Consider the following 23,869-nt stretch of genomic DNA (forward strand, 5'->3'; position numbering starts at 1 on the left):
GTGACAATCATTACATTGCGATACATTTGATGAGATTACGGCCAATTTCATTGTTATTTTGCCAAGAAATGCCCTTAGCAACTAATTAGAACCAGTAACAAACTAGTATAAATGTACATATAGTGTATATGTAGTGTAAGTGTATAATGATTGAATATGAAAACTACATTTGATATTATGTACTGAGTTTATGACCAGGGAAGTTGATGATACAAGGAGAACACACTAGGCTACAGAAGGCCCTGATGTGGGCTGCATCCATCGTCATTGTGGATAGATCTGACTGGACCTATTCAGTACACAGGAGGGGAAACGGACCCCCACTGAAGCACTGTTATGGCAAATTGCATCCGAAAGATCCATCCATACTGCAGCTTGTTGTGCTGTTGTTGTCTTTTAGGTAGTTAGCTCAATAGTTTTAGACCAAACCAAAACATTTGTTTATGAGCGGTTTGTTGATGTTTCATTAAAATGTAGGCTTTGAATATATTTTGCTTCACTATGTTAAACATAATTGCGGCTATGCATGCGGATGCATAAGAGTGTTATTCCATAAACTTGGTTTCGCTGGTCATAATTTGTGGCACTGGTACCCACAGACAGGATCCTCGTGTCTGTTCAGGAACCACCGTGTTCCTCTGCTGTGACGCCAGGAAAATCAGACCCGCTTAAAGTAATGTCAATCAACTCCGAACAGGATGCGGATTGGAGCAGGGGCGGGCTCTGCTTGCATGCTTACTGTGTGGTCAGTTTCTGCAGATATTTAGACACATTTAAACTACAGCACAATACTGTAGCCCTACATAAATACATGTCGCCTCACGAATAAGCCAATAAGTGAACAAAACTATGGCCTGCACTCAGCTATTTGAATATACAGAGAAGCAAAGAACATAAATAAGGTAAGGCTTGCATTCTAACGTTGAGTGAGCTAACTGCAAGTTAGCTAATCGAGCAAATTCATACTGGAGTTTATTGTGCCGAAAGCAAACGTTTGCCAATCTGCTAATTTGACACATTTTGTGTTAATGTTAAAGAGGGGTCGTTGTCGTCATTATTATTAGAACTGGAATTTGTTTGCGATTGCAAATTATTTGCAGTCTAGGTCAAAGCTTACAGAAGTATGTACTGTGGGTCGTACTACCTCACATTGTTCGAAAGGGAACCTGGGCCATGTTTGCAGCCATTTTAAGGACTTATTACCGTTCTGTTATTATACTTGATGAATACAAGATGATTCGGATGTAGTGCATACTTGAAGTAGCTTAAATATTGAATTATTTCATCAGTATTCCCCTCCAAGTCCTGCCGTGTTCTCCTATCGTGTTCAGTCAGAGGCACATTTCAAAACAAAGGGCCACAGAAATGTAATCGTAGTGCATATTCAGTTTGCATGAGACTTCTTGATAGATACGAATAGTCTTTGACTCACTGTCTCGAATATTCGATTCACTGCTCTTCTCGTGACTTTAAGAAACATTTCTACCATTAAGTTGGATAGCTATCCTAGTGTTGGTAACGTTAGCAAGTGAATCAGCTTGTCGTTGCACGTTAGCTAACTAACGTTAGATAGCCACTGGCTGTTCTAACAGTGGTGAAAAAGTTTGGATAAATATAATCAACACTCAAATTACTGTTTACATTTGAGGCATGTACAGCAAGTAGTGTAGCATTCCACGAAAGGGGGAAAGTCTCGGGTTCAGAAGGAACGCTGTCAAAGGTTCAAGTTCTCTGGCTGTAGAACGTCAGGTAACTGCTCACGAGAAGGGTTATGTCAACCCCTGCAAAACTGCTACACAATGAGGCAAGCCAGAAAAACAGGCTCGTGCATGTTATTATAAGGGTCAGACAACACCGAAAGGATCCCCACAGAGATAGCCTGTTATCTCTGTAACTGTAAAGAACTGTTTGTAAAGTCCGTTTATAAGCTTTCTCTACTTCCGGTCTCTGACATGGTGCCCCATTCAGTGCCTGTAGTTGTTCGGCCTACAGTGTGGTGTTGGAGTGGGCACTCAAAGCTGAGCGCCTCCTTTCGATAATGGTCTACAGGCACTTTTGACCACAACCAGAGCCATAGAGAAAACAGAGTTGCGACACGCTTTGATACATTTTAGTTATTTTTGTAGGGCATGCATCAGAACCATGGAGATTTTAATATGGAGCCATGTATCAGATCTATCAAACAGCCACTAATTATGACTGAATATGTTAATACAGTCAATAGTACCAAAATCTAACTCTACAAGCAACTATTCACACAATGTATGTCAGAGCTGATTTACTGGAATAATAATATGGACTGGAATAGACCAATACACAAGCAAACAAGATATTTTATTAAAGTTCCATTCACACCCTTCTCATGCTTTTCATCTGTATTGATATAAGCCTGGCTCAGAGCAGGGAACAGAGAAGGGAAGGCCACACGCAGAGTAGCTATGTATGTATTAGATTTATTAAATTAATCAAACTGAACAGAAGTCAGTAAAGTCAGTATTGGAATTGGAAAATAAAAGACTGCTAGATAAACAGATAGACAAATGCAACAACCTTCAACAAAAGTTCACTTCAAGTTTCAATCGGGACCAGATTAATGCACTCAGCCAAAAGAGGAAAGGGGTGATTCGGTGGGGCAATGAGACCATTAAAAAAAGCGATTCAAATTCGATTTACAGCAGGCACAACAGGATACAAAACCCTGCAAAACATGAAGATCCCTCTGCCAGACATCCGCACTGTCCAAAGAGTATACTACTGATAGCTAATGCTTAAAAATTTGAAAGCCGTTTTAAATGCTGTTATTTCATCAACTGTTCTTGACGAGCCGTTGAAATGAACGGGGCTCTCCGTCTCTTGTTTGGAACTATTGGCGTCTCCATAACCCGGAAGTGTCGTCCGCCATTTTTTACAACGGGAGTCAATGGAAGTGTCGTAACTCTGTTTTCTCTATGGCTGTGCTTTTGTGATCATATGTGTTGACAACTGGATTGAGAGTTGAGTTCCGCGCCGCACTCTTTTGGGGCAGGTCTCACAGGAGCAAACACCTCTAGCATTAGCATCCGCCATCAGAAACGCCCTGCCTAGGGCCTACTGCTGGTTCTATGTTTCTTCAGCTTATTTAACTCTGTTTCCATCCTTCGCTGCTCTGTCTCTCTCTCTTTTCTCTCTCTCCCTCTTTCCCTCTCTCTCTGTGTTTGTGTTCAGTTATGGGTACAGGAAGGCTGTGTGTGAGTGTTATATGATGGACAATCTCTTGATAGGGCATGCCAAGATGGCCATCCTTCTATCGCATGAAGCAAAACATGAATGCTGAGATATTGAAATGATTTTGTTTTTAAAAGTCTGTCTATCGACTGTCTCTCTTAGGACTGATGGAGATGGAGATGGAGGTGGAGGTGGAGAGTTTGGAGCGGGAGCTGGAGGAGGAGTTGGGGGTGTCGCTGGACGAGCTCAAGCAGTGGATCGAGGAGCAGGTGGAGAAGAGTGAAGTTGTGCAACAGCGGAAAGCCCAGCTGGCTGAACTCTCCACCTGGGTGGAACAGAGGGAGAGAGAGGTGGCTTCCGTGGATAGCCTTTGCCTCAATGCTTCAGAGTGAGTGTGTGTCCGTGCGTGTGTGTGCGTGTGTGCGTGTGTGTGTGTGTGCGCGTGCTCGCGCGTGTGTGTGTGCGCGTGCTCGCGCGCGTGTGTGTGTGTGTGTGTGTGTGTGTGTGTGTGTGTGTGTGTGTGTGTGTGTGTGTGTGTGTGTGTGTGTGTGTGTGCGTGCGTGCGTGCGTGCGTGCGTGCGTGCGTGCGTGCGTGCGTGCGTGCGTGCGTGCGTGCGTGCGTGCGTGCGTGCGTGCGTGCGTGCGTGCGTGCGTGCGTGCGTGCGTGCGTGCGTGCGTGCGTGCGTGCGTGCGTGCGTGTGTGCGTATGTGTGTGTGCGTGCAATCTGTGTATGTGTCTCTGAGCTCTCAGTCTGGGTTAAGGGTAGGGATGTGTGGTTGTGGTGGTGGGGGGATGATATCTTCTGCCTCAATTCTTGTGTGTGTGTCTGCTGGAGAGTGTGAGGATATGTTGAAATAGGTGTACAGTAATGTTGTGTGTGTGTGTGTGTGTGTGTGGTGTGTGTGTGTGTGTGTGTGTGTGTGTAGGTCTGTTGAAAAATGTGAGGAGCTGGTGAAACAGGTGTACATTAAGAAGGGCCTGACGTACCGGGAGAGCAGTTCAGAGGACGAGGGAGGGAGTGTGGCTGAGACCTCGGAGGTCATTGAGATCGATGATGACGACGATGATGACGTGATAGCCGTGGGTTGTTGTGAGTCTGCATCTTTTACCCGCTCCTCTGTGATGCTGTTCTTTTTCTGTTGTGTGGTGGGTGTTTACATGGGATGGATTTAATATGTTGGTCTGTTGCAGTGGTCCCACCAAAGACAATCACTACGCCAGTGAAGGACCCCATGGTAAGGCCAATTCCCTGAGTGTGTGTGTGTGTGTGCGTGTGCGTGTGCGTGTGCGTGTGCGTGTGCGTGTGCGTGTGCGTGCGCGTGCGCGTGCGCGTGTACATGACTCTCAGTGTGTGTATGTGTCTAAATGTGTGTTTTTACATATTTATTAATGTCTGTGTGTGTGTTGGTGTTGTTGTTTCTTCGTTTGTGTGAGTGTCTTTGTTGGTGTGCATGTGTGCTAATGCTGGTGTGTATATGTGCATGACCGTGTGTCTGTACTCTGTCTCTGTATGAATTTTTACATGTGTTTGAACCTCTTTGTGTGTGGGTGTGTGTGTGTGTGTGTGTGTGTCTGTGTCTGTGTGTGTATTTCAGCTGAAGGAGGCGTCTGCAGCGCTCCAGCGCAGCTCGCAGCAAGTACAGAAGCTCGCTCAGACCGTCACCAGCCCTACTGCCCCCTCCCCTGCCGTGGGTCTCAGCCCCCCCAAACCCCCCATGGTCACCCCGCTCCGCTCAGGGGGGCTCAACGTCCCGGCTGTGTTCGTCTCGCAGGCGCCCCGCAACACCCCCACCCAGCCCAACCTCTCCCTCAAGGAGGACACCATGAAGGTGGACATGGACATTCTGGGTAAAAAGCGCACCAAGACATGGCACAAAGGCACCCTCATTGCCATCAAGTCTGTGGGTGAGTAATCAGTATTATTAGTATCAGTATTAGTGTGTGTGTGCGCGTGCGTCTATGTGAATGAGGTGTCCAGTAATTGTGTGTGAGTGTCAGTGTGAGTGTGAGTGTGTGTGAAGCAGGTGTCCAGTAATGTGCGTGTGTGTGAAGCAGGTGATCAGTAATGTGTGTGTGTCCTGCTGTGCTTCCTAGGTAACACGTTTAAGTACAAGGTGAAGTTTGAGAACAAGGGGAAGAGTTTACTATCTGGCAACCACGTTGCGTTCGACTACAACCCCACGCTTGAGAGACTGTATGTGGGCGCTCGTGTCGTCGCCAAGTATAAGGACGGTAACCAAGTGTGGCTGTACGCTGGCGTCGTCGCGGAGATGCCCAACAGCAAGAACCGTATGAGGTGAGGAGAGGTGGCGGGGAGAAAGAGAGGGGTGGGTGGGTTTATGTGTGTGTTGAAAGTGGGAGAAACACAAGGCAGCACGAGGAATGATGTCATTGTCTCTCCTTTAGAGAAGGGGAAAAGGTTTGGGTAAGAATCAGGAGAAATTAGGGTGCTTTCACACTTTTTGGTGCGGACCGGACCAGGGTCAGTTCATTTTGTTGATGTGTGAGCTGTTTTCTGAACTCTGGTATGAACCAAGGGACCGTACTGCAGAAAACGGGGGTCTAGGGTACGGGGGTCTGGGGTACGGTTCAACTGAACTCCAGTGCAGTTCATATTTGGTGGGAAGGCTATCCAATCTGAAACCAGATTGTAAACACCGTTTATGACTGCTGATGGATCCAAATCCTCCCACAATAAACTGGTAAATGCTAAATTAGAACAATTTTCTAAACTCTAAAGCACCGCTACGTAGAAATAGCAGAATGGATATCCATGATGTGATTGATTTTCCTGATGTTGGAGACCACTGCTCAGGTTTGCCGTTTTTAGATTGGTGGTTCCTGATGTGGGTATAATGGGTACCATTCTCATTTGGGAGTACCAGATTAGGTAGGTATCTTACCCAGTGAGCAGGCGCCGGGTGAATGTGGGTGCAATTGTGTAGGAATTGTGATATTGTCTTCACGAGGGCCACCAAGACACACTGGTGCTGTCCTTGTAACAGCAACAATATGTTGGTAATCTCACCCGATTGGACAGGGATCAACCATTCAACACAAAGGCAGATCAATTAAGTTGATAATCCACAAATCAGTCTCATTAAATATATCAGTCTCATAAAATATATTATACTATCAATTTGGAACTCTGATTAATAATTAAATTAATAACTACAACAAAGTTACCTTATTAATAGTATGGTTGAAGGTCATTGGAGTTCTGAATAGAAGAGGTTGACAACGTCCATTCTTGTGTAACATTAAATAAACCAGCGTATATAAATCAAAGTATTTATTACACAATGATAAAGAAATAACACACAATATGTAATCTAGCTAAATGTACCTAACTAATTAATTGAAGAAGTATATGTATGTGTAAGGGAGAGGGAGTGTGCGTGTGCGAGCGAGCGAGCTTGTAAGCTCAGAGTTGCGCTGTTAGGAGCGCGCCTGAAACTATGTGTGTGTGTGTGTGTGTTCCTTTGTCCTGACCACGTAGTTCCGCGTGCATGTGTGTGCAATCGTGAACATACATGTGTGGTGATGAAAAAGGACGAGCCTTTCTGCAGCGGGAAGTTCGATTATGAGCTTCGCGTGTGTGGCTATATGAAGGCCAATGTATTTGTTATCGTATGTTATTTAAGATGCCATGTTAGAAGAGGGAAGTGGTTAGTAATGCATGCAAGTCCCGATGTATATGAGAAGCAATCATAACGTTAACCCTTAGATGGTGTGGCGAAGCCAACTACCAGCTAACAATGAAAGTATATAACAGTTATGTTCGGTAAACAAAACAGATACAATACATGAACAATGGCATATGTAAACAGTCCTATGCTAAGCCAGGTTGTGAATAGCTAAATGATAGCTAGCTGCCCAGTCGATGATTTTACCAGTCCTTTGGAAAAGTGTTGTGCTGGCGTATCCGACGCTGAGGAGGCAGAGAAGAGATGATGCTGTCCGGAGATGGAGAAGTTGTCCTTGCTGTGATGTCGTCGGTATTACACTGCAGCTTAGATCGGAGGATTTTGATCGCTCGGAATGTTGCAGTTTCCGTGAGTTCTGTTGTGCTTTGTCCCGGTTGCAGAGATAGCTAGTTAGCAGGTCTAATGTTAGCTGCTTTGCTAAATTTAGTTTGTCTCAGTTAGCGGGCAGTGTTTGGCTAACGAGAGATTGTCTTTGTTGAGAACAAAAGAGTAGGCCTTCACCAGTTGATGGTGGAAGGACGAAGACGCTCCTTGGGCGACGCCAAGAGATAGAGAGGTGTGAGCTGGCCAACGCCAGAGTAGAGAGAGTTCGCAAAGAGAGTGAATGTATCATTTCAAAGCAGTTTATAGGCAAAAGTGCGTCACGATTTTAACACCTTGTTTTCAGCCAATGCTGTCTTGCAGAATGCAGATAAGAAAGTCAGAGTGATAAGGGAATTGTGGGTAATGAAGTCTTTTGTGGGACTACCACCGACATCCCCCCTTTGGTCACTTGATTGCACCGGATGTGTGATCCAGTGAGCACAACTGTGCATAGTCCATGTGTGGAAAGAGTTCATTGGTGAGACAGTCAAAGTTGTAACATCAGTACTGGGCATTTGTTGATACTATCTATTCTGGCTAAGCAGGTACAAGGTCATCAAGTTACAAAGACAAAATCAAAATAAACAGTAATGACAATGACATAGCATACAACAAATAAACCAGTGGGTCATCTACTCGTCAGGGTTAGTGAGAATAGGAAAAGTTAGTGATGTCAACTTGTTAGGCTGAGACGCAGAGATCGGGGCACCTGATACAATGATAAAACCATTTCTTGAGAATCCAAGAGTGTGTTTGTTGAATCACTCAATAGATTGGATGACAATACTGACTAGTAGATGACTAGTGACTGACTAGTCTTGGCAGCCTTTGCTGTTTTTGTCCTTCAGGCATGTTCTGCTGCGGAAGGGTGTCATCTTGATCTCAAAACTTAAGCTCAAATGGCTGTATCAAGGTTTTGTGTAGCAGTATGGTAATGTCCTAAACTTGTGTTTGATGTGGACATGTGCATTACTAGCTTTGTCTGCGATGTATGAAGCTAGTGTGCTACTGCAGTAGTTTTAATGAACTAGCTCAGAATAATGGAAGTTGCTGCTGCTGCTAACAAATCCAAGTTTGGCCTATACAACTACAGGAAAAGTGAGATCCCTGAGCAAGCAGTTGTCTTACTGTCAGAGTAGTGGCTTGTGTTGCTTGGCTCAACAGACAGTTAGTGATGAACTCTGGAGTTCATGCGCTTGGAGTGTCGTCTGACTTGTGGCTCAGGGCTATAACGCTCGGGGTAACCATAGTCAGAGGGACAGTCAGAGGCACTATCACTGTCTGTAGCCTTGCGGCCATGGTCTGAGAGTCGGTCAGTGTACCGGTAGTCATCGTCCGTCGAATCTAGGGGCAGGTCATGTTTCTGGGCCATGATTTCGGAATATGGCCTTCTGCTGCTTCTAGGGGATGTATTTCCATTACGACGCTGATGCTGGACATGGCGGTTACGCTCAGTGTCCCTATGTGGCCGTTTGTCACCCCCCTTTGATCTGTAGTGAGGGTGAACTTGTGAGGCCGTGAATTTGGTCGACGCTTTGTTACCTGAGCAGGTAGGCTCAGTTGTTTTCCCCCTTTCTTTCGAATTGACAACAGTTTCCCAAGCCATCTGTGTCATCTTCCGGATCTCATTCATTGAGGGGTTACCTTCATGCGTCATTAGGGAAACGTGAGTGCGCACACATGGGTGCAGGTTGCGCAAGAACAGAGACTTGAAGGTGGAGCTTTCTTCTAAGCCTGGTGCATTCTTGTCCTGGAAGTATGCATGTCTCAAACGTTTATAAAAATCCCTAGGGTGTTCTCGACGGGTGTGTTTGACTTGGGAGGCAGCAACCAATGATGCGATCTCGTCAACAGGAGAAGAGTATTCTTCTTTTAAAGTATGACAGAGCTCGGCGTAATCATTTCTGATACGGGGAGGTTGTGCCTGAATAAACTTGTGGACTGCTTTAGAGCTGGTTTTCCACATGAGTTTAATTTTCTCCCTTTGGTTTGCATTGGGTAGGTCAGTCATGTTATTGTCTAGTTCCCTAAAGTAATCGTCAATGTGTTGATCACGGTGGTCTGGGTCAAACATTTTAATGTCCTTAGCTATGAGCTCAAGCGCTTCTAGACGGGGACTCTGTAGGGTCTTTTCTGAAGAAGGCGAGACTAATCTAGCATGGGAACGGACATGTCTATCACATTCTAATGTGCTTCTCTCTTGGTGAGAGGCAGATGCTGGACAGCGGTACTCACTCTCGTGGATGTATGGAGAGGAGGCTGAACAGTCTGGACATGACCTAGTCCTGCCTTCGGAGGGAAGGGCACGGAAGAGAGTGTTATTTAACAGAGGCTGAGAAGAAGGATGGGCAGTATATCTACTGGGGAATAAACTACCTGTTTCTTCTGTATCTGTTAGGGGCAAATGGGAAGTCAGGCTGTTAACTCGGTCTCTCAGTGGAGGTTGAGGAGCTGACTTCATTCCCAAGGACTGATGGTCAGTTGGGAAGTGTTCCCATCTGAATGAAGGAGGGGTAGACCTTTCACCAAGGGAGGAGTGTGAATCAGAGTAACCAGATTCACATCGGCTGAACGACTGTGGTGGGGCAGGGTGTTCTGACCTAACCTTCAGTAGCTCCTCCTTGTGTGCACAGAGTTCTAATTCTGTTGAGTGTAGGTCTCCTAGGTAGCGCATAGCTTTCTTGTTAGCTGTCTGTACCTCTTGGAGGAGACTAGCATTCTGCGCTTCTAATGCTGCATTGCTCTGGAAGGCAAGGCTGGTTTGCCTGTGAAAGTTCAGTAGCAAGCATATTAACAATGGGTCTTTGGATGCAGTCTGCGCATCATACCTGTTATTTAGTAGAGAGTCTATCTCCTTCCTGCATTCACTAAAACTCAAACTGTTAATGAGTTCAGGGTAACCAGGTTTTAGGCTTTGTGCTACGGAAGAGATAAACTGATCTACACAGGGGTTATCCATTGTTATGTTTAGCTAGAGGGGTAAGCTAAAGTAATGTAAAATAGGGTAGGTTATGAAATTACTTAGGCGCTTGGCTATGGTGTTGCAGTGGCAGACACCTTGTAGTGTAACTTGGGCAGTACACTAGCCTAACCTAGGAGTGTAATTACCTACGCAATGAGGAGTAGCTTCCTGGAATGAGGTGTAGCTACAGCGCCATCTAGTGGGTCTAGTGGGCATAAAAGTTTGGGTACACTAACTGAGATGCAGGGCAGTTACAGTCAGGGTCAGTCACAGTTACCTAAATTCAAGCTGGAACACGTGGTGGTAACAGCTAGGTACACAAGTGTTTCACAGGGCTGGTAGCTCGCTGTGGCTCTCTCTCAGTCTCTATTCCAATCACTGGCTGGAATGCGTGGCAGTAACAGTCAGGTACAAGCTCTCTTTCACAGGGCCGGTGGCACGCTGTGAATTAATTAAAAATAAGGGAAACAGTTTGATTAAGCACAGTTACAGCTGACAGCTTGACAATGTTGCATTGAATACGTGGTATTCAAATGCTGGACAGAAATTCACAATTCCTACAGAGTAGGCTCAACCTGAATGGCTAGCAGCAATAGCAAGTTCTAAGATTTCCAAGGTTTGTAAAAGGTGCTAATTCACTAATAAAATATCAAATAGCTTGTAAGCTCAATTTGATATATGAAGCTTTGCACTTATTTGTAAGTACAGCTAGTGCTTAGTCCTATGACAGACTAGTGGCGGTGAGTGTTACGACTTTTAGACTAGTTTAACACTAGAATATCAAATTCTGAATTTGGCCTGAAATTAAGCGGTCATTAATATTACACAAATAATGAATGATTGCCAACAGTACTATCCTCACGCAGGGGCGCCATATTATGTGGGTATAATGGGTACCATTCTCATTTGGGAGTACCAGATTAGGTAGGTATCTTACCCAGTGAGCAGGCGCCGGGTGAATGTGGGTGCAATTGTGTAGGAATTGTGATATTGTCTTCACGAGGGCCACCAAGACACACTGGTGCTGTCCTTGTAACAGCAACAATATGTTGGTAATCTCACCCGATTGGACAGGGATCAACCATTCAACACAAAGGCAGATCAATTAAGTTGATAATCCACAAATCAGTCTCATTAAATATATCAGTCTCATAAAATATATTATACTATCAATTTGGAACTCTGATTAATAATTAAATTAATAACTACAACAAAGTTACCTTATTAATAGTATGGTTGAAGGTCATTGGAGTTCTGAATAGAAGAGGTTGACAACGTCCATTCTTGTGTAACATTAAATAAACCAGCGTATATAAATCAAAGTATTTATTACACAATGATAAAGAAATAACACACAATATGTAATCTAGCTAAATGTACCTAACTAATTAATTGAAGAAGTATATGTATGTGTAAGGGAGAGGGAGTGTGCGTGTGCGAGCGAGCGAGCTTGTAAGCTCAGAGTTGCGCTGTTAGGAGCGCGCCTGAAACTATGTGTGTGTGTGTGTGTGTTCCTTTGTCCTGACCACGTAGTTCCGCGTGCATGTGTGTGCAATCGTGAACATACATGTGTGGTGATGAAAAAGGACGAGCCTTTCTGCAGCGGGAAGTTCGATTATGAGCTTCGCGTGTGTGGCTATATGAAGGCCAATGTATTTGTTATCGTATGTTATTTAAGATGCCATGTTAGAAGAGGGAAGTGGTTAGTAATGCATGCAAGTCCCGATGTATATGAGAAGCAATCATAACGTTAACCCTTAGATGGTGTGGCGAAGCCAACTACCAGCTAACAATGAAAGTATATAACAGTTATGTTCGGTAAACAAAACAGATACAATACATGAACAATGGCATATGTAAACAGTCCTATGCTAAGCCAGGTTGTGAATAGCTAAATGATAGCTAGCTGCCCAGTCGATGATTTTACCAGTCCTTTGGAAAAGTGTTGTGCTGGCGTATCCGACGCTGAGGAGGCAGAGAAGAGATGATGCTGTCCGGAGATGGAGAAGTTGTCCTTGCTGTGATGTCGTCGGTATTACACTGCAGCTTAGATCGGAGGATTTTGATCGCTCGGAATGTTGCAGTTTCCGTGAGTTCTGTTGTGCTTTGTCCCGGTTGCAGAGATAGCTAGTTAGCAGGTCTAATGTTAGCTGCTTTGCTAAATTTAGTTTGTCTCAGTTAGCGGGCAGTGTTTGGCTAACGAGAGATTGTCTTTGTTGAGAACAAAAGAGTAGGCCTTCACCAGTTGATGGTGGAAGGACGAAGACGCTCCTTGGGCGACGCCAAGAGATAGAGAGGTGTGAGCTGGCCAACGCCAGAGTAGAGAGAGTTCGCAAAGAGAGTGAATGTATCATTTCAAAGCAGTTTATAGGCAAAAGTGCGTCACGATTTTAACACCTTGTTTTCAGCCAATGCTGTCTTGCAGAATGCAGATAAGAAAGTCAGAGTGATAAGGGAATTGTGGGTAATGAAGTCTTTTGTGGGACTACCACCGACACTGATAAGATTTGTTCTGTTTCTTGTAGGTTCCTGATCTTTTTTGATGATGGATACGCCTCATATGTCAGCCTGCCAGAACTCTACCCAGTCTGCAGACCAAGTAAGGACGCTTTCCTTGCCTTATCTATGTATCTGTCTATCTATCTCCTTTGTTTTTTCTGTCCACCCACTCTCACCATGTTATACTCTTTGATTTTGTCCCACTCTCCTTCCGCCTCTTCCTTCTCCTCCTCTCCCTCTCCTCCTCACGCTCTCCTCCTCTCCCTCTCCTTACCTGCATCCCTCTGCCCCCTCTCTCCTCCACCTCCTCCTGTCTTTTTCTCTGTCTCCTCCAGTGAAGTACACATGGGAGGACATAGAGGACGCGTCCTGCAAGGACTTCATTCAGGAGTACATCACGTCCTACCCCAACCGGCCCATGGTGCTTCTCAAGCCCAGCCAGCTCATCAAGACCGAGTGGGAGGGCACCTGGTGGCGGAGCCGCGTGGAGGAAGTGGACGGCAGCCTCGTCAAGATCCTCTTCCTGGTCAGACTCAGCAAATTCTCTGTTTAGGGGCCTCCTGGGATTGTTGTTAGACAGCTTTCATAAGAGGTTTATCATCAAATATTTTTTTAGAAACGGTATGACTTACTACACCGGAAGCGTAAGTTGAACGTGGAAAGTCTTAGTTACATGGCTCGGTGCAAGAGATGTAGATTGGCAGCATGTCATTAGTGAGAGGGGAAAGCCAAGAATGCTTTAACTCTATGGGTGTCACATATGACTAAATGCTGTTTGTGTCTGTGGATGCTTGATGTGTTTGTATTTATATGTGTGCAGGACGATAAACGCAGTGAGTGGATCTACCGCGGTTCTACACGTCTAGAACCCATGTTCAACTTGAAGATGAACACTGCTAACAACCAGGATAAAAAGGTGGCCGGACTGCCAAGGACTCGTCCAAATATGGGTAATGCTAGAGCTGAGTGAGTGTGTGTGTGAGTGTGTGTGTGTGTGAGGGTGTGTGTGTGTGAGGGTGTGTGTGTGTGTGAGGGTGTGTGTGTGTGTGTGTGTGAGAGTGTGAGAGTGTGAGAGAGTGTGTGAGAGAGTTTGCGATGGAGAAAGAGAGTGTTGTACACAGTATGCAAACTGAAAGCTTAAAATGTAATAAATACAATAAATACATTTAACAAATAATCCTGAACCAAAACAAATCGACCCTGCAGGAGCCTTGAGGAGTAAAGGGCCTGTGGTCCAGTACACCAGTGAGTTCGGGACCGCGCCCCAGCCCATGGGCCTGCGACCCCTTGCCACCCAGCCAGCCCCCCCAAAACCTCTTTCTCTTCCTGTTCCTCGTCCTGTCCCTGTTCCGGTCCCCGTCTCTGTCACTGTCCCCGCCCCTGTCCCCCCTGCGCAGACTCTCCACTCAGAGTAAGTAAGGGGTTATGGGGGTCTTTAAAAGTGACAGACACAGTGTTGTTGTTTTGTTTTGTCAGTGTAATTTTGTATTTTTGTTTCTACTCAACCCAGCGCTGAATGTTGGCGATGGTGTCTTAACCCTGTCTCCATCCACCCCAACAGGAGTCCAGACAGTCGGTACAAATTCCAGTTGGCTAAAAAAAGCACCACTCCATATATCCCCCAGCGCCCAGGGCTACTCCCCGGCCATCAGGCCTCTGTGAAGACAGTCGTGCCCATTCTTAACCAGGGCACCCCGTCCAGGTTGGTGTCAGGAAGTGCAATATTCATAAACCAACCGATTAAGAGGATCTTACTCATTCCTAGTGGATTTTCCTGAAGTCCAGCTGATAGAGCTGGGCACAAACTTGAACAAAGTTCTGGGTTTCACACTCAGGGAGCACTCATACAATGTCTGGCTGCATAGTTGCTCTCTCTACTAGCACTAGCATAGCTAGCTCTCTCTACTAGCACTAGTATAGGTAGCTCTTTCTACTAGCACTAGCTTCTAACTGCCCCCCGCCCCCCCTCTCCTTATCTCTCTCGCAGGTATTTCCTGGTTCAGGCGGGTGCGGTACAGACCTTGACGCCGGTTGTCCCTACCCAGCAGCCGTCGTTCCCGAAACCTGCCTTACCCAATGACCGGATCCCCCAGGAGCCGTCCTACCAGGCGCCCAACGACCGCCTCTTCTACCTGACGCACAACTGCTCCCCCGACTGCCTGAAGCGGATCCGGCCAGCCAAACCCGATCAGTACTGCGGACGCAACCCGCTGCTCACACCCCTGCTCTACGAGTTCCGCCGCATGACCGGACGCAAGCGGCTCAACCGCAAGGTGGGACAGCCCTGTTACCATAGAAACACACACCCTGCCTCCTGTATACACTCTGTTCTTTCACTGCAGCATCAACACACACACTTCATGCAGCATCAATTACACACACACACACGCTTAAACTCCTTAATGCTTCTTTGAGCTTAGTTCTGTCATTCTTGAGTGTGAAGTCCTCCACCTTTCCTCTGTCAGATGTCGTTCCACGTAATCTACAAGGCCCCGTGTGGGCTGTGCCTGCGCAACATGGCGGAGATCGAGCGTTACTTGTTCCAGACACACTGCGACTTCATCTTCCTGGAGATGTTCTGCCTGGACCCGTACGTGCTGGTGGACCGGCGCTTCCAGCCGCAGCGGCCCTTCTACTTCATCCGCGACATCACCAACAGCAACGAGGACATCCCGCTCTCCTGCGTCAACGAGATCGACAACAAGCCGCCACCCGACGTGATTTACAGCAAGGAGCGCCTCCCTGCCGACGGCGTCTTCATCAACACCAACCCAGAATTCCTGGTGGGCTGCGACTGCACAGATGGCTGCAGGGACAAGTGAGTGGGACACACACACACACACACACACACACACACACACTCAACACTGCAGCTCAGCTTCATTCCTGGAGCCTCAGGGGTTTATATACACATTCACACATATATGCTCACAGACACACACATGCTCACACACACACACACACACACACACACACACACACACACAAATACTCTTGGCTAGCCACATCTTTTAACCTTGCGAGGTCCTGGTTGGCTATGACTGCACAGACAGATGCAGGGGCCATTAAGTGGTACACACACAGAACTAAGCTGCACCTCTGATAGCAGATCATCTGGCCACACACTAGGGTGTGCTCCTCAGGAAGTAAGGATGGTCCAACTGTTGTGGCTGTCGCTACACTACACATATCCTATATCCACTTGCCCATAAGCCCCTTGTTGCTGGATTTTATTCCTTTGCCCCCCTCTTATCTTTTCCCGTTATTTTCTTGTCCTTCTACGTCACTTTCTCTTGTTCAATCCCCACCCACCCCTCACCCCTCCCCATCGTCTCGTGGGGTCCCTTGCAGGTCCAAGTGCTCGTGTCACCAGCTGACCATGCAGGCTACTGGATGTACTCCTGGAGCACAGATCAACGGCAGCGCCGGCTACGTCAACAAGCGTCTGGAGGAGTGTCTGCCCACAGGGTGAGTGTCTCATCAGGGTACATTGTGATGGTGCCTTACCAGTACCCCTTTGCTCATTTTATTCCATCCTGTGGTTCTGTTGGTGATATAAGTGTGTAATAAAATGACGTTACAATAAACCCCTGTATAATAACCTTTTAATGTAAGTTGGTTGTGGGATATCGAGCGTAAAAATGTCTGCTAATCCCCTCTCTCCTCTCTCCATTTCCCTGTCCAGTGGGATAATATAATAACCTTCTCTCATCTCTCCATCTCCCTGTCCAGTAGGATAATATAATAACCTCCTCTCCTCTCTCTCCTCTCTCTATCTACCTGTCCTGTAGGATATACGAGTGCAACAAGCGCTGCCGCTGTAACCACCAGATGTGCACTAACAGACTGGTGCAGCACGGTCTGCAAGTTCGCCTTCAGCTCTTCAAGACCCAGAACAAGGGCTGGGGCATCCGTTGCCTCGACGACGTCGCCAAGGGCTCCTTCGTCTGTATCTATGCAGGTGAGACGGATGTGGCAGTCTCTCTCCTACACGTCGGATTGTCTTGATGCTTTATTACTTTGTTTTTAGAACATTACAGGGCATGTGGTGTACATTAATGGCATTCAGTATATGAGGAACATTTGAAAAAAATAAAGAATTCCTCAATGCTGGATCATTTACTGTGAAAGTATTTGACTTTGTTCTGCTAGCATCTCTTAAATGTGGCCCCCCTTCCACGAATAGGAGTAGAATTTTCATGTTTTCTTTTTTTGGCAGAAAACATATTTCTCTCACTGCTCCATTCAGTCCACTTGCAGTTAACATAACCGCTCCGTCTCCATCTGTTCTCCTCCTCCTCCTCCTCCTCCTCAGGCAAGATCCTGACGGATGACTTTGCTGATAAGGAGGGCCTGGAGATGGGCGATGAGTACTTTGCCAACCTTGACCACATCGAGAGTGTGGAGAACTTCAAGGAGGGCTACGAGAGCGAGGCGCACTGCTCCGACAGCGAGGGCAGCGGAGTGGACATGAGCCGCGTCAAACTCAACGCCACCCCAACCCTCCAGACCAAAGCCTCCGTCAAGAACGAGGACAACAGCAGCAGCGGCAACGGCCGCAAAGGTGAGAGGTCACAGAAGGGATGCCCATGTCTGTGAGGTCACATCCTCCTCAGTGTTCTCCTCTGTGATGTCGAGTGACATTGACCAGTTGTTTGTGGTGCCCAGACAATAGAGAGCTCAGGTCAGTGTTCTTGGCCAATAAATAACACCCTCAACAACTGGACAAAACCTCAGCTTTGTCCTTCTATCTGTCTGTCCTTGCATATCTGTGTCCTTTCATGTGTTCCTTAAAAAAATGTCCTCATAATGTGGTCACATTTGTGTTTGTGTGTGCGTGTGCGTGTGTATCGGAGCAGGCCAAGCTGATTCCTCAGGAGAGGGAGAGGATGACGATAACGAGGACTCTAACGAGGATGATGATGATGACAGCTCAGACGACACGTTCGTGAAGGAGCCATACTTCACGTCCAGCTCAGTGTGGAGGAGCTACACCACACGCAGACAGGCCAAGGGCATGAAGGAAGGTGAGAGCTGGGGTGTATGGGATATGAAGTCTCAATGTATAGAGGAGCTACACCTCACACAAGGACTTACAGCGAAGTGAGAGCAAGGCAGAGAAGCAAGGGTGATTGTGGGATATGAAGTTTTTACTGGAGCTACACGCACTCATGCACACACACATACCACATACACACACACAGACACACACACAGACAAAGGACATATAAGAACTTTACACACACACACACACACACACACACACTCATACACACAAACACACACCCCCTCATACACACTCATAAACACACACACTCTCACACACACACACTCTCACACACACACACAAACACTCTCACACACACACACACACACACACACACACACACAGACACACAGACACACAGACACACACAGACAGACAGACAGACAGACAGACGAAGGGCATATAAGGACGTAAGCAGAGGGGTCTAGAGCTCTGTGTGAAGGTTGTGTGTGTTGTGTGTCGCTCCTCTCAGGGAGCCAGGACAGTAAGGATGGCATGAGCGTGTCCACGGAGGGCAAGGAGGACAGGAAGCCGCCGCCCATGCCGGAGGAGAGCGGGAAGAGTAAAGTGGCCTCGTGGCTCAGCTCCTCCCCCGCCACGGTCACGGTCAAAACAGAGGGCCTGAAGACTGAGAAGAAGGTAAGGCCCGGGGGGAGGAAGGGGGGAGGAAGAGGAGAAATATCTGCCTGTTAGAGCTACAGGATGTTATTTCGGCCCCAGTAGACCTTGAACAGAACCACTTACAACACTACTGTCAGAAGAAGAGGAAGTTATACCCGCGTTGATTCTAGGGTTAGAGCTGCAGGATGTTATTTCGGGCCCCAGTAGACCTTGAACAGAACCACTTACAACACTACTGTCAGAAGAAGAGGAGGTTATACCCGCGTTGATTCTTAGAATTAAGGGGGTAACCCGCGTTGATTCTTAGAATAACCCGCGTTGTTCGACTGGGTTTCCTGACCCGCCGACCTGGGTAGTATACAAGATGCAAATTTGTAGTGAAATATTCACAGATTAAGGTTCAGCGAAAGTTGTGGAGGGACGAGGACATGGTGCGGGCCTTGGAGGTGGCAGCTACAGGTATGTCGACGCGCCGGGCGGCCAGGTTGTGCAATGTCCCCCGCAACACCTTGGCGGACCGGATCCAGGGGCGGGTCACCCATGGCTGTAGCGTAGGCCCAGCGCCGCTTCTGTCACCAGCTGATGAAAGCTCGCTGGTGCAGTACATCGTACACTGTTTCCAGCATGACCAAAAGCTCACAAAAGTGCGCTTCCTGGCGTACGCCAATGCGGTGAGGACAAAGAGGAGCCCAAACAGCGTCGCACCACCACTGGGACAGACGTGGTGGCTGGCCTTTAAGAGGAGGCACTTGGCCGAACTGTCCTTGGGGATACCCGATGGGATGGACCGCAAGAGGGGCATCTTTGGGCAGAGAAGGACAGTGGAGGTAACATGTCAAATATGGCTAAGCACCTCTCAGACAGACACCCCGAACTTTGCCTGAGTGGCTTTGAAGAATGTTTAACAGACGGGTCGATGGGCTTTCCTTCACAGTCTGCTTCTTATCCGAAGTACTTCCAGATCTCACTTCTTTTTTTTCAACAAGCCGAGGACGGTCGGCAAGAGCTCCTGCATATGAGGCCATGTCTCCCCTGAGATCACTAGCTGTGAGTGAAGGCTGCCTGTTGCATGTGAGAGCTGGGCAGCCCCGCCCTTGCAATCAATGCGTGCAGGCTGCCTGACAGGGTGCGGGACAGTGAGTGCGCTCTGATTGCGTGCTATTTTAATGAAGTAACCATACTAAAAAAAGCAAAATCATATCGTTTTTTTCCGAGGTACCTTTCCTGTGACGGTACGCCGTACAACAATAGTCTGTGTTTTGTACACTGTATTGCAATAAATTAATAAAAACTTTTTCAAGGCCCCCCAGGCAAGGCGTTGCGGTCCCCAGTTTGAGAACCTCTGGTATAAATGAATCTCATTGGTTCACTTAAGTTCTTTAGACGAGAGCAGAGGGAGGAGTTAGGATAGAATGGAGCATTCAGAGACGTGGCTGAGTTATTACACCTCACAGCTCTCCCAATCATTCCTGAGGTTTAAGTCAGGTACTGTACATCTGTAAGAATAGGTTGGAATAGGAATCTACTCATTTGATGTTAAAGTGATGCCTTTTCAGGATGTAAATGTTGATTTAATTTCATGTGTTTCTGTTTAGGAGCCAGTGGAATCCAAGATAACGTGAGTAACACCTAGTTTCCCTCTTCCAAACACCCGTCTAAACATAGCACTCGCTGTAAGTGGCCATGTATTTATGATTCCTGGATGTTTGTGTTTGCAGTGTGAAAACTGAGGGTGGGAAAAAGCCAGCTGGAAACACGGTACCAACACCATAACTTAATTTCATATAACATCAGACACATATACACACTCATTATTTGCATTGATCTGTCACGTGCAGCATCCAGCCCGCAATGTCCTTGCACACTTTCAGATTCAGTCTTCTTATTCTCTTGTTTGTGTCATACTAGTGTGTCAAGTTCTGTCTACTTCCCCCCCCCCTTGCTCCCTCTCTCTTAGGATGTAATGAGCCTCTCTGACAGTGACGATGTTCAGACCATCAGCTCAGGCTCCGATGACAACAAGGAGCGCGAGAAGAAGACTCAAGGTAAGAGATACCTGTTGCTAACCACAGCATGTCCCCGCACCATCAGCTCCACCTGCTAACCACAGCACATGTCCCCATACCCTTAACTCCACCTGCCTTCTCATTAAGTCATGTTTATGTGTTGATCATCATTTTACATCATTGTTCTTCTTCTTTTCTGATCTCTCGCTTTCCTTTTCTCTCTCTTTCTTTCCTTCCTTTCTCCAGCAACGGTAAAGAGACAGGTAGCGGTGAAGTCTACGCGGGGCTTCGCTCTGAAGACCGCCCATGGCATGATGGTGAAGACTGGGCCGGTGAAACCCAAGGTGGAGGGGCCAGCGATGGGGACGGGAACGGGGCCCACCGCCCCCCCACAGAGCACAGGTGGGGGAGGAGGGGGTGAGGTGGTGGCCAAGTCCACACGACAGTTTTTTGATGGAGAGGAGTCCTGTTACATCATCGACGCCAAATTGGAGGGCAACCTCGGACGCTACCTCAATGTAAGTGCATACTACTGTGGTCTCTATACAAAGTTACCTGAGTGTAGGTAGTCTACTGAAAGCTGCCATCATGTAAATACCTTCCACAAACAAAGTATCCAATTTTGGTCAGTACCACCTGGAATTCTCATGTGAGAATTATTTATAGTCCATTGACTTATCCATTATCCATCCACTTATCTCTCTCTAATTCCCATCCCATCTCTCTCTCCCTCTCTCTCTCTCTCTCTCTGAATTACAGCACAGCTGCAGTCCTAATCTCTTTGTCCAGAACGTGTTTGTGGACACTCATGACCTGCGCTTCCCTTGGGTAGCCTTCTTTGCCAGCAAGTGAGTCTGCCTCCATGTCCTCGTACCCTGTCTGGGATAAACGTCCTCTATGTCCTAGTACTGTCTGCAGTCTGGGATAAACTTCCTCTATGTCCTCATATGCTGTCTGCAGTCTGGGATTGACGTACTACATCTTAAAGGCACCCAGTGCAACTTTATATAAACATTCAATGAAAAATAAACATTCAATTTCTAGTCTTTTTTACACGTAGTAAGTTTCAATAACTCCATACCATTACATATCGACATTCAAGGAGCAAAGATGAGACGTTGTTGTGTGGTGAGAACTGATAGAAAATCGTAAACAACAACAATCGCCAGTGGGGAGAGGCCATTTTTCCATTGACTGGAATCCTGCTTTATTTATTGTAGGTCACAAAAAATAAAGAAAATGGCGGCGATTGTTGTTGTTATCGATTTTCTATCAGACAACCACACAACAACGTCTCATCTTTGCTCCTTGAATGTCGATATGTAATGGTATGGAGTTATTGAAACTTACTATGTGTAAAAAAGACTAGAAATTGAATGTTTATTTTTAAGCCTCGAAAGTTGCACTGGGTGCCTTTAAAAAAACAAGGCTTTCCCACATTGAAGAGTGGCACTTAACAGTGTTTAAAATCGGGGCAATACTGTCCCGGTGTCCTATCGAGGGTTCTCCTCCAGAACACAAAATTTGTGTGATTCTACACAGGATCTATAAAGATATGATAACTAGCTAAGTAGGCTTTATTTGGTAGCTGAGACAAAGGTACCATTCTTTAACAGAAGTTACCTAGCAGAGTTGTAGAAAGTAAAAATAATAAGGTCCCTTATCTGCTCTTCACGCCAGTACCAGTCTAGATCAGCACTGAAATTGTAGATCCCTTCCCAGCTGTTCCCCTCAGCACCTCCTCACTTGCAGGCTAAGCTGAAGTGGGAAGGTGTGCTGTTGATGTTGATGCATGTTTGCATCATGTGCCAGTGTTTGTATGTGTATGTCATATGACCATGTGTGTGTCTGTGAATGTCATATGCCCATGTGTGTGTCTGTGAATGTCATGCCCATGTGTGTGTCTGTGAATGTCCTATGCCCATGTGTGTGTGTGTTGTGTATGTCGTATGCCCGTGTATGTGTATGTCATATGACCATGTGTCTGTATGTGTATGTCATATGACCATGTGTGTGTCTGTGAATGTCATATGCCCATGTGTGTGTCTGTGAATGTCCTATGCCCATGTGTGTGTGTGTGTATGTGTGTGTGTGTGTGTATGTGTATGTCGTATGCCCATGTGTGTGTCTGTGTATTACATATGCCCATGTGTGTTGTCCCCAGGCGTATTCGGGCGGGCACAGAGCTAACGTGGGATTATAACTACGAGGTTGGCAGCGTGGAGGGCAAGGAGCTGCTGTGCTGCTGCGGCTCCACAGAGTGCAGAGGGCGCCTGCTGTAGCCATCGCTGTGGCAACGCCACCATTCCCATGGCAACGGTGACCTGGAGGGAAAGGAGCGCTGAAGGAGCTGTGGAACACTAGAGAAATGAGGATACACACACACACACACACACACACACACACACACACACACACACTCACAAGAGTAAAAACTGGCAGAGTTGACCCAGAGAGCTATTCAGTCTGGGTTGGCTCTGGTGTGAATCATGGCCCAGGTCTGTTGCAGAGTGGCCTAGGAGAGGGGCATAATGACACTAAACTCCAGGGGGACCGGGGTGGACTCCGGGTCTCTAGACACGGCGTCACATGGGGGAGTGGAGGACCCTAAGGCTGGACACCACATCTCATATCTGTTACAGGACAAAAAAGTCCCATCATGCATTTCACCTGCCCTGTGTAGCAGGCTGTGTTGCCTTACTACTGTATTCATGGCACAGAGTGGTGTGGCCTACATCTCTCTCTTAGCCACTTCACATCGCTACGGTCTCTTCATCTATTGCCCTCTGACCATCTTATCTCATGCATCTTATGTCTTGCTTCTATTCTTTCCGTTTCTCTCACTCTCCTTCCATCCAGCTCTCCTCATTGCTTTTGTGCCATTTCTCCCTCTCTCCCCCTCTCCCTTCCCCCCCTTTCTCTTTCTCTCTCTCTCGGTTCACTATCTCTCCTCTGTTTATTATTCGTTTTGTTTTCAGATGCATATTTGTATTCATTGTTTTGTTGTTTATAAATGCCCAGGTGTGTCATTATGTACTTTTGTCTCGATTAAAGTTCTACGTTTAAGGACCAAAAACCCTGTTATGTTGATGTGAGGCTGGGCGTATCTCATTACTCCTACTAAGAGGCGTGGCTCAAAATGGATGTGTCACTCCACCCACACTCTGTCTGTAATGCAGGGCAGGAAGTGGTTGGACTGGTCGGGGGCAGCCATCTTGACAGGACCGCTGTGAGGGTGTGAAGGGATGTGATTGGCTGATGCACTGGAGGCCTGCAGGGTGTGTGGTGTGGAAGCCCTCCTCGACTCTTAAAGATCGGTGGCTAAAATTCAAGAAAATTGAAGACAACCTTTAGTCCATCCATTTTCGCGTCAAAGGGCACCCGATTGATGCAGGTAACCAGATGAGCATGCCCCCTGGACCACCCTCCAGGGCAGAAAAGTATATCTTGATCTATCTA

General features: G+C 46.9%; 1 protein-coding gene across 1 annotated transcript; it reads left to right on the forward strand.

The window, feature by feature from the left end:
* The first annotated feature begins 791 nt into the window (after positions 1-791).
* setdb1b (SET domain bifurcated histone lysine methyltransferase 1b) lies at positions 792-23,393 on the forward strand. Its single transcript, XM_080857737.1, has 24 exons — positions 792-902; positions 3,367-3,592; positions 4,132-4,295; positions 4,397-4,440; positions 4,801-5,110; positions 5,300-5,501; positions 12,763-12,836; positions 13,072-13,262; positions 13,557-13,686; positions 13,943-14,147; positions 14,298-14,438; positions 14,724-15,009; positions 15,202-15,554; positions 16,088-16,204; positions 16,528-16,697; positions 17,052-17,300; positions 17,596-17,763; positions 18,256-18,422; positions 20,000-20,022; positions 20,123-20,162; positions 20,362-20,449; positions 20,657-20,928; positions 21,170-21,258; positions 22,575-23,393. Exons 2-24 carry the CDS (start codon positions 3,372-3,374, stop codon positions 22,690-22,692), a joined length of 3,822 nt encoding a protein of 1,273 aa, XP_080713863.1. The 5' UTR covers positions 792-902; positions 3,367-3,371; the 3' UTR covers positions 22,693-23,393.
* Positions 23,394-23,869: the final 476 nt, after the last annotated feature.

This window comes from Sprattus sprattus (genome assembly GCF_963457725.1).
Source record: "Sprattus sprattus genome assembly, chromosome: 19".
NCBI classification, from domain to species: domain Eukaryota; kingdom Metazoa; phylum Chordata; class Actinopteri; order Clupeiformes; family Clupeidae; genus Sprattus; species Sprattus sprattus.

Bases quoted from the DNA above. Each gene is read 5' to 3' on its own strand.
- setdb1b (XM_080857737.1), top strand. From the start codon at position 3,372: ATGGAGATGGAGATGGAGGTGGAGGTGGAGAGTTTGGAGCGGGAGCTG. The intron at 13,263-13,556 runs GTCAGACTCAGC...ATATGTGTGCAG, and splicing joins TCGTCAAGATCCTCTTCCTG to GACGATAAACGCAGTGAGTG. The intron at 20,023-20,122 runs GTGAGTAACACC...TTGTGTTTGCAG, and splicing joins CCAGTGGAATCCAAGATAAC to TGTGAAAACTGAGGGTGGGA.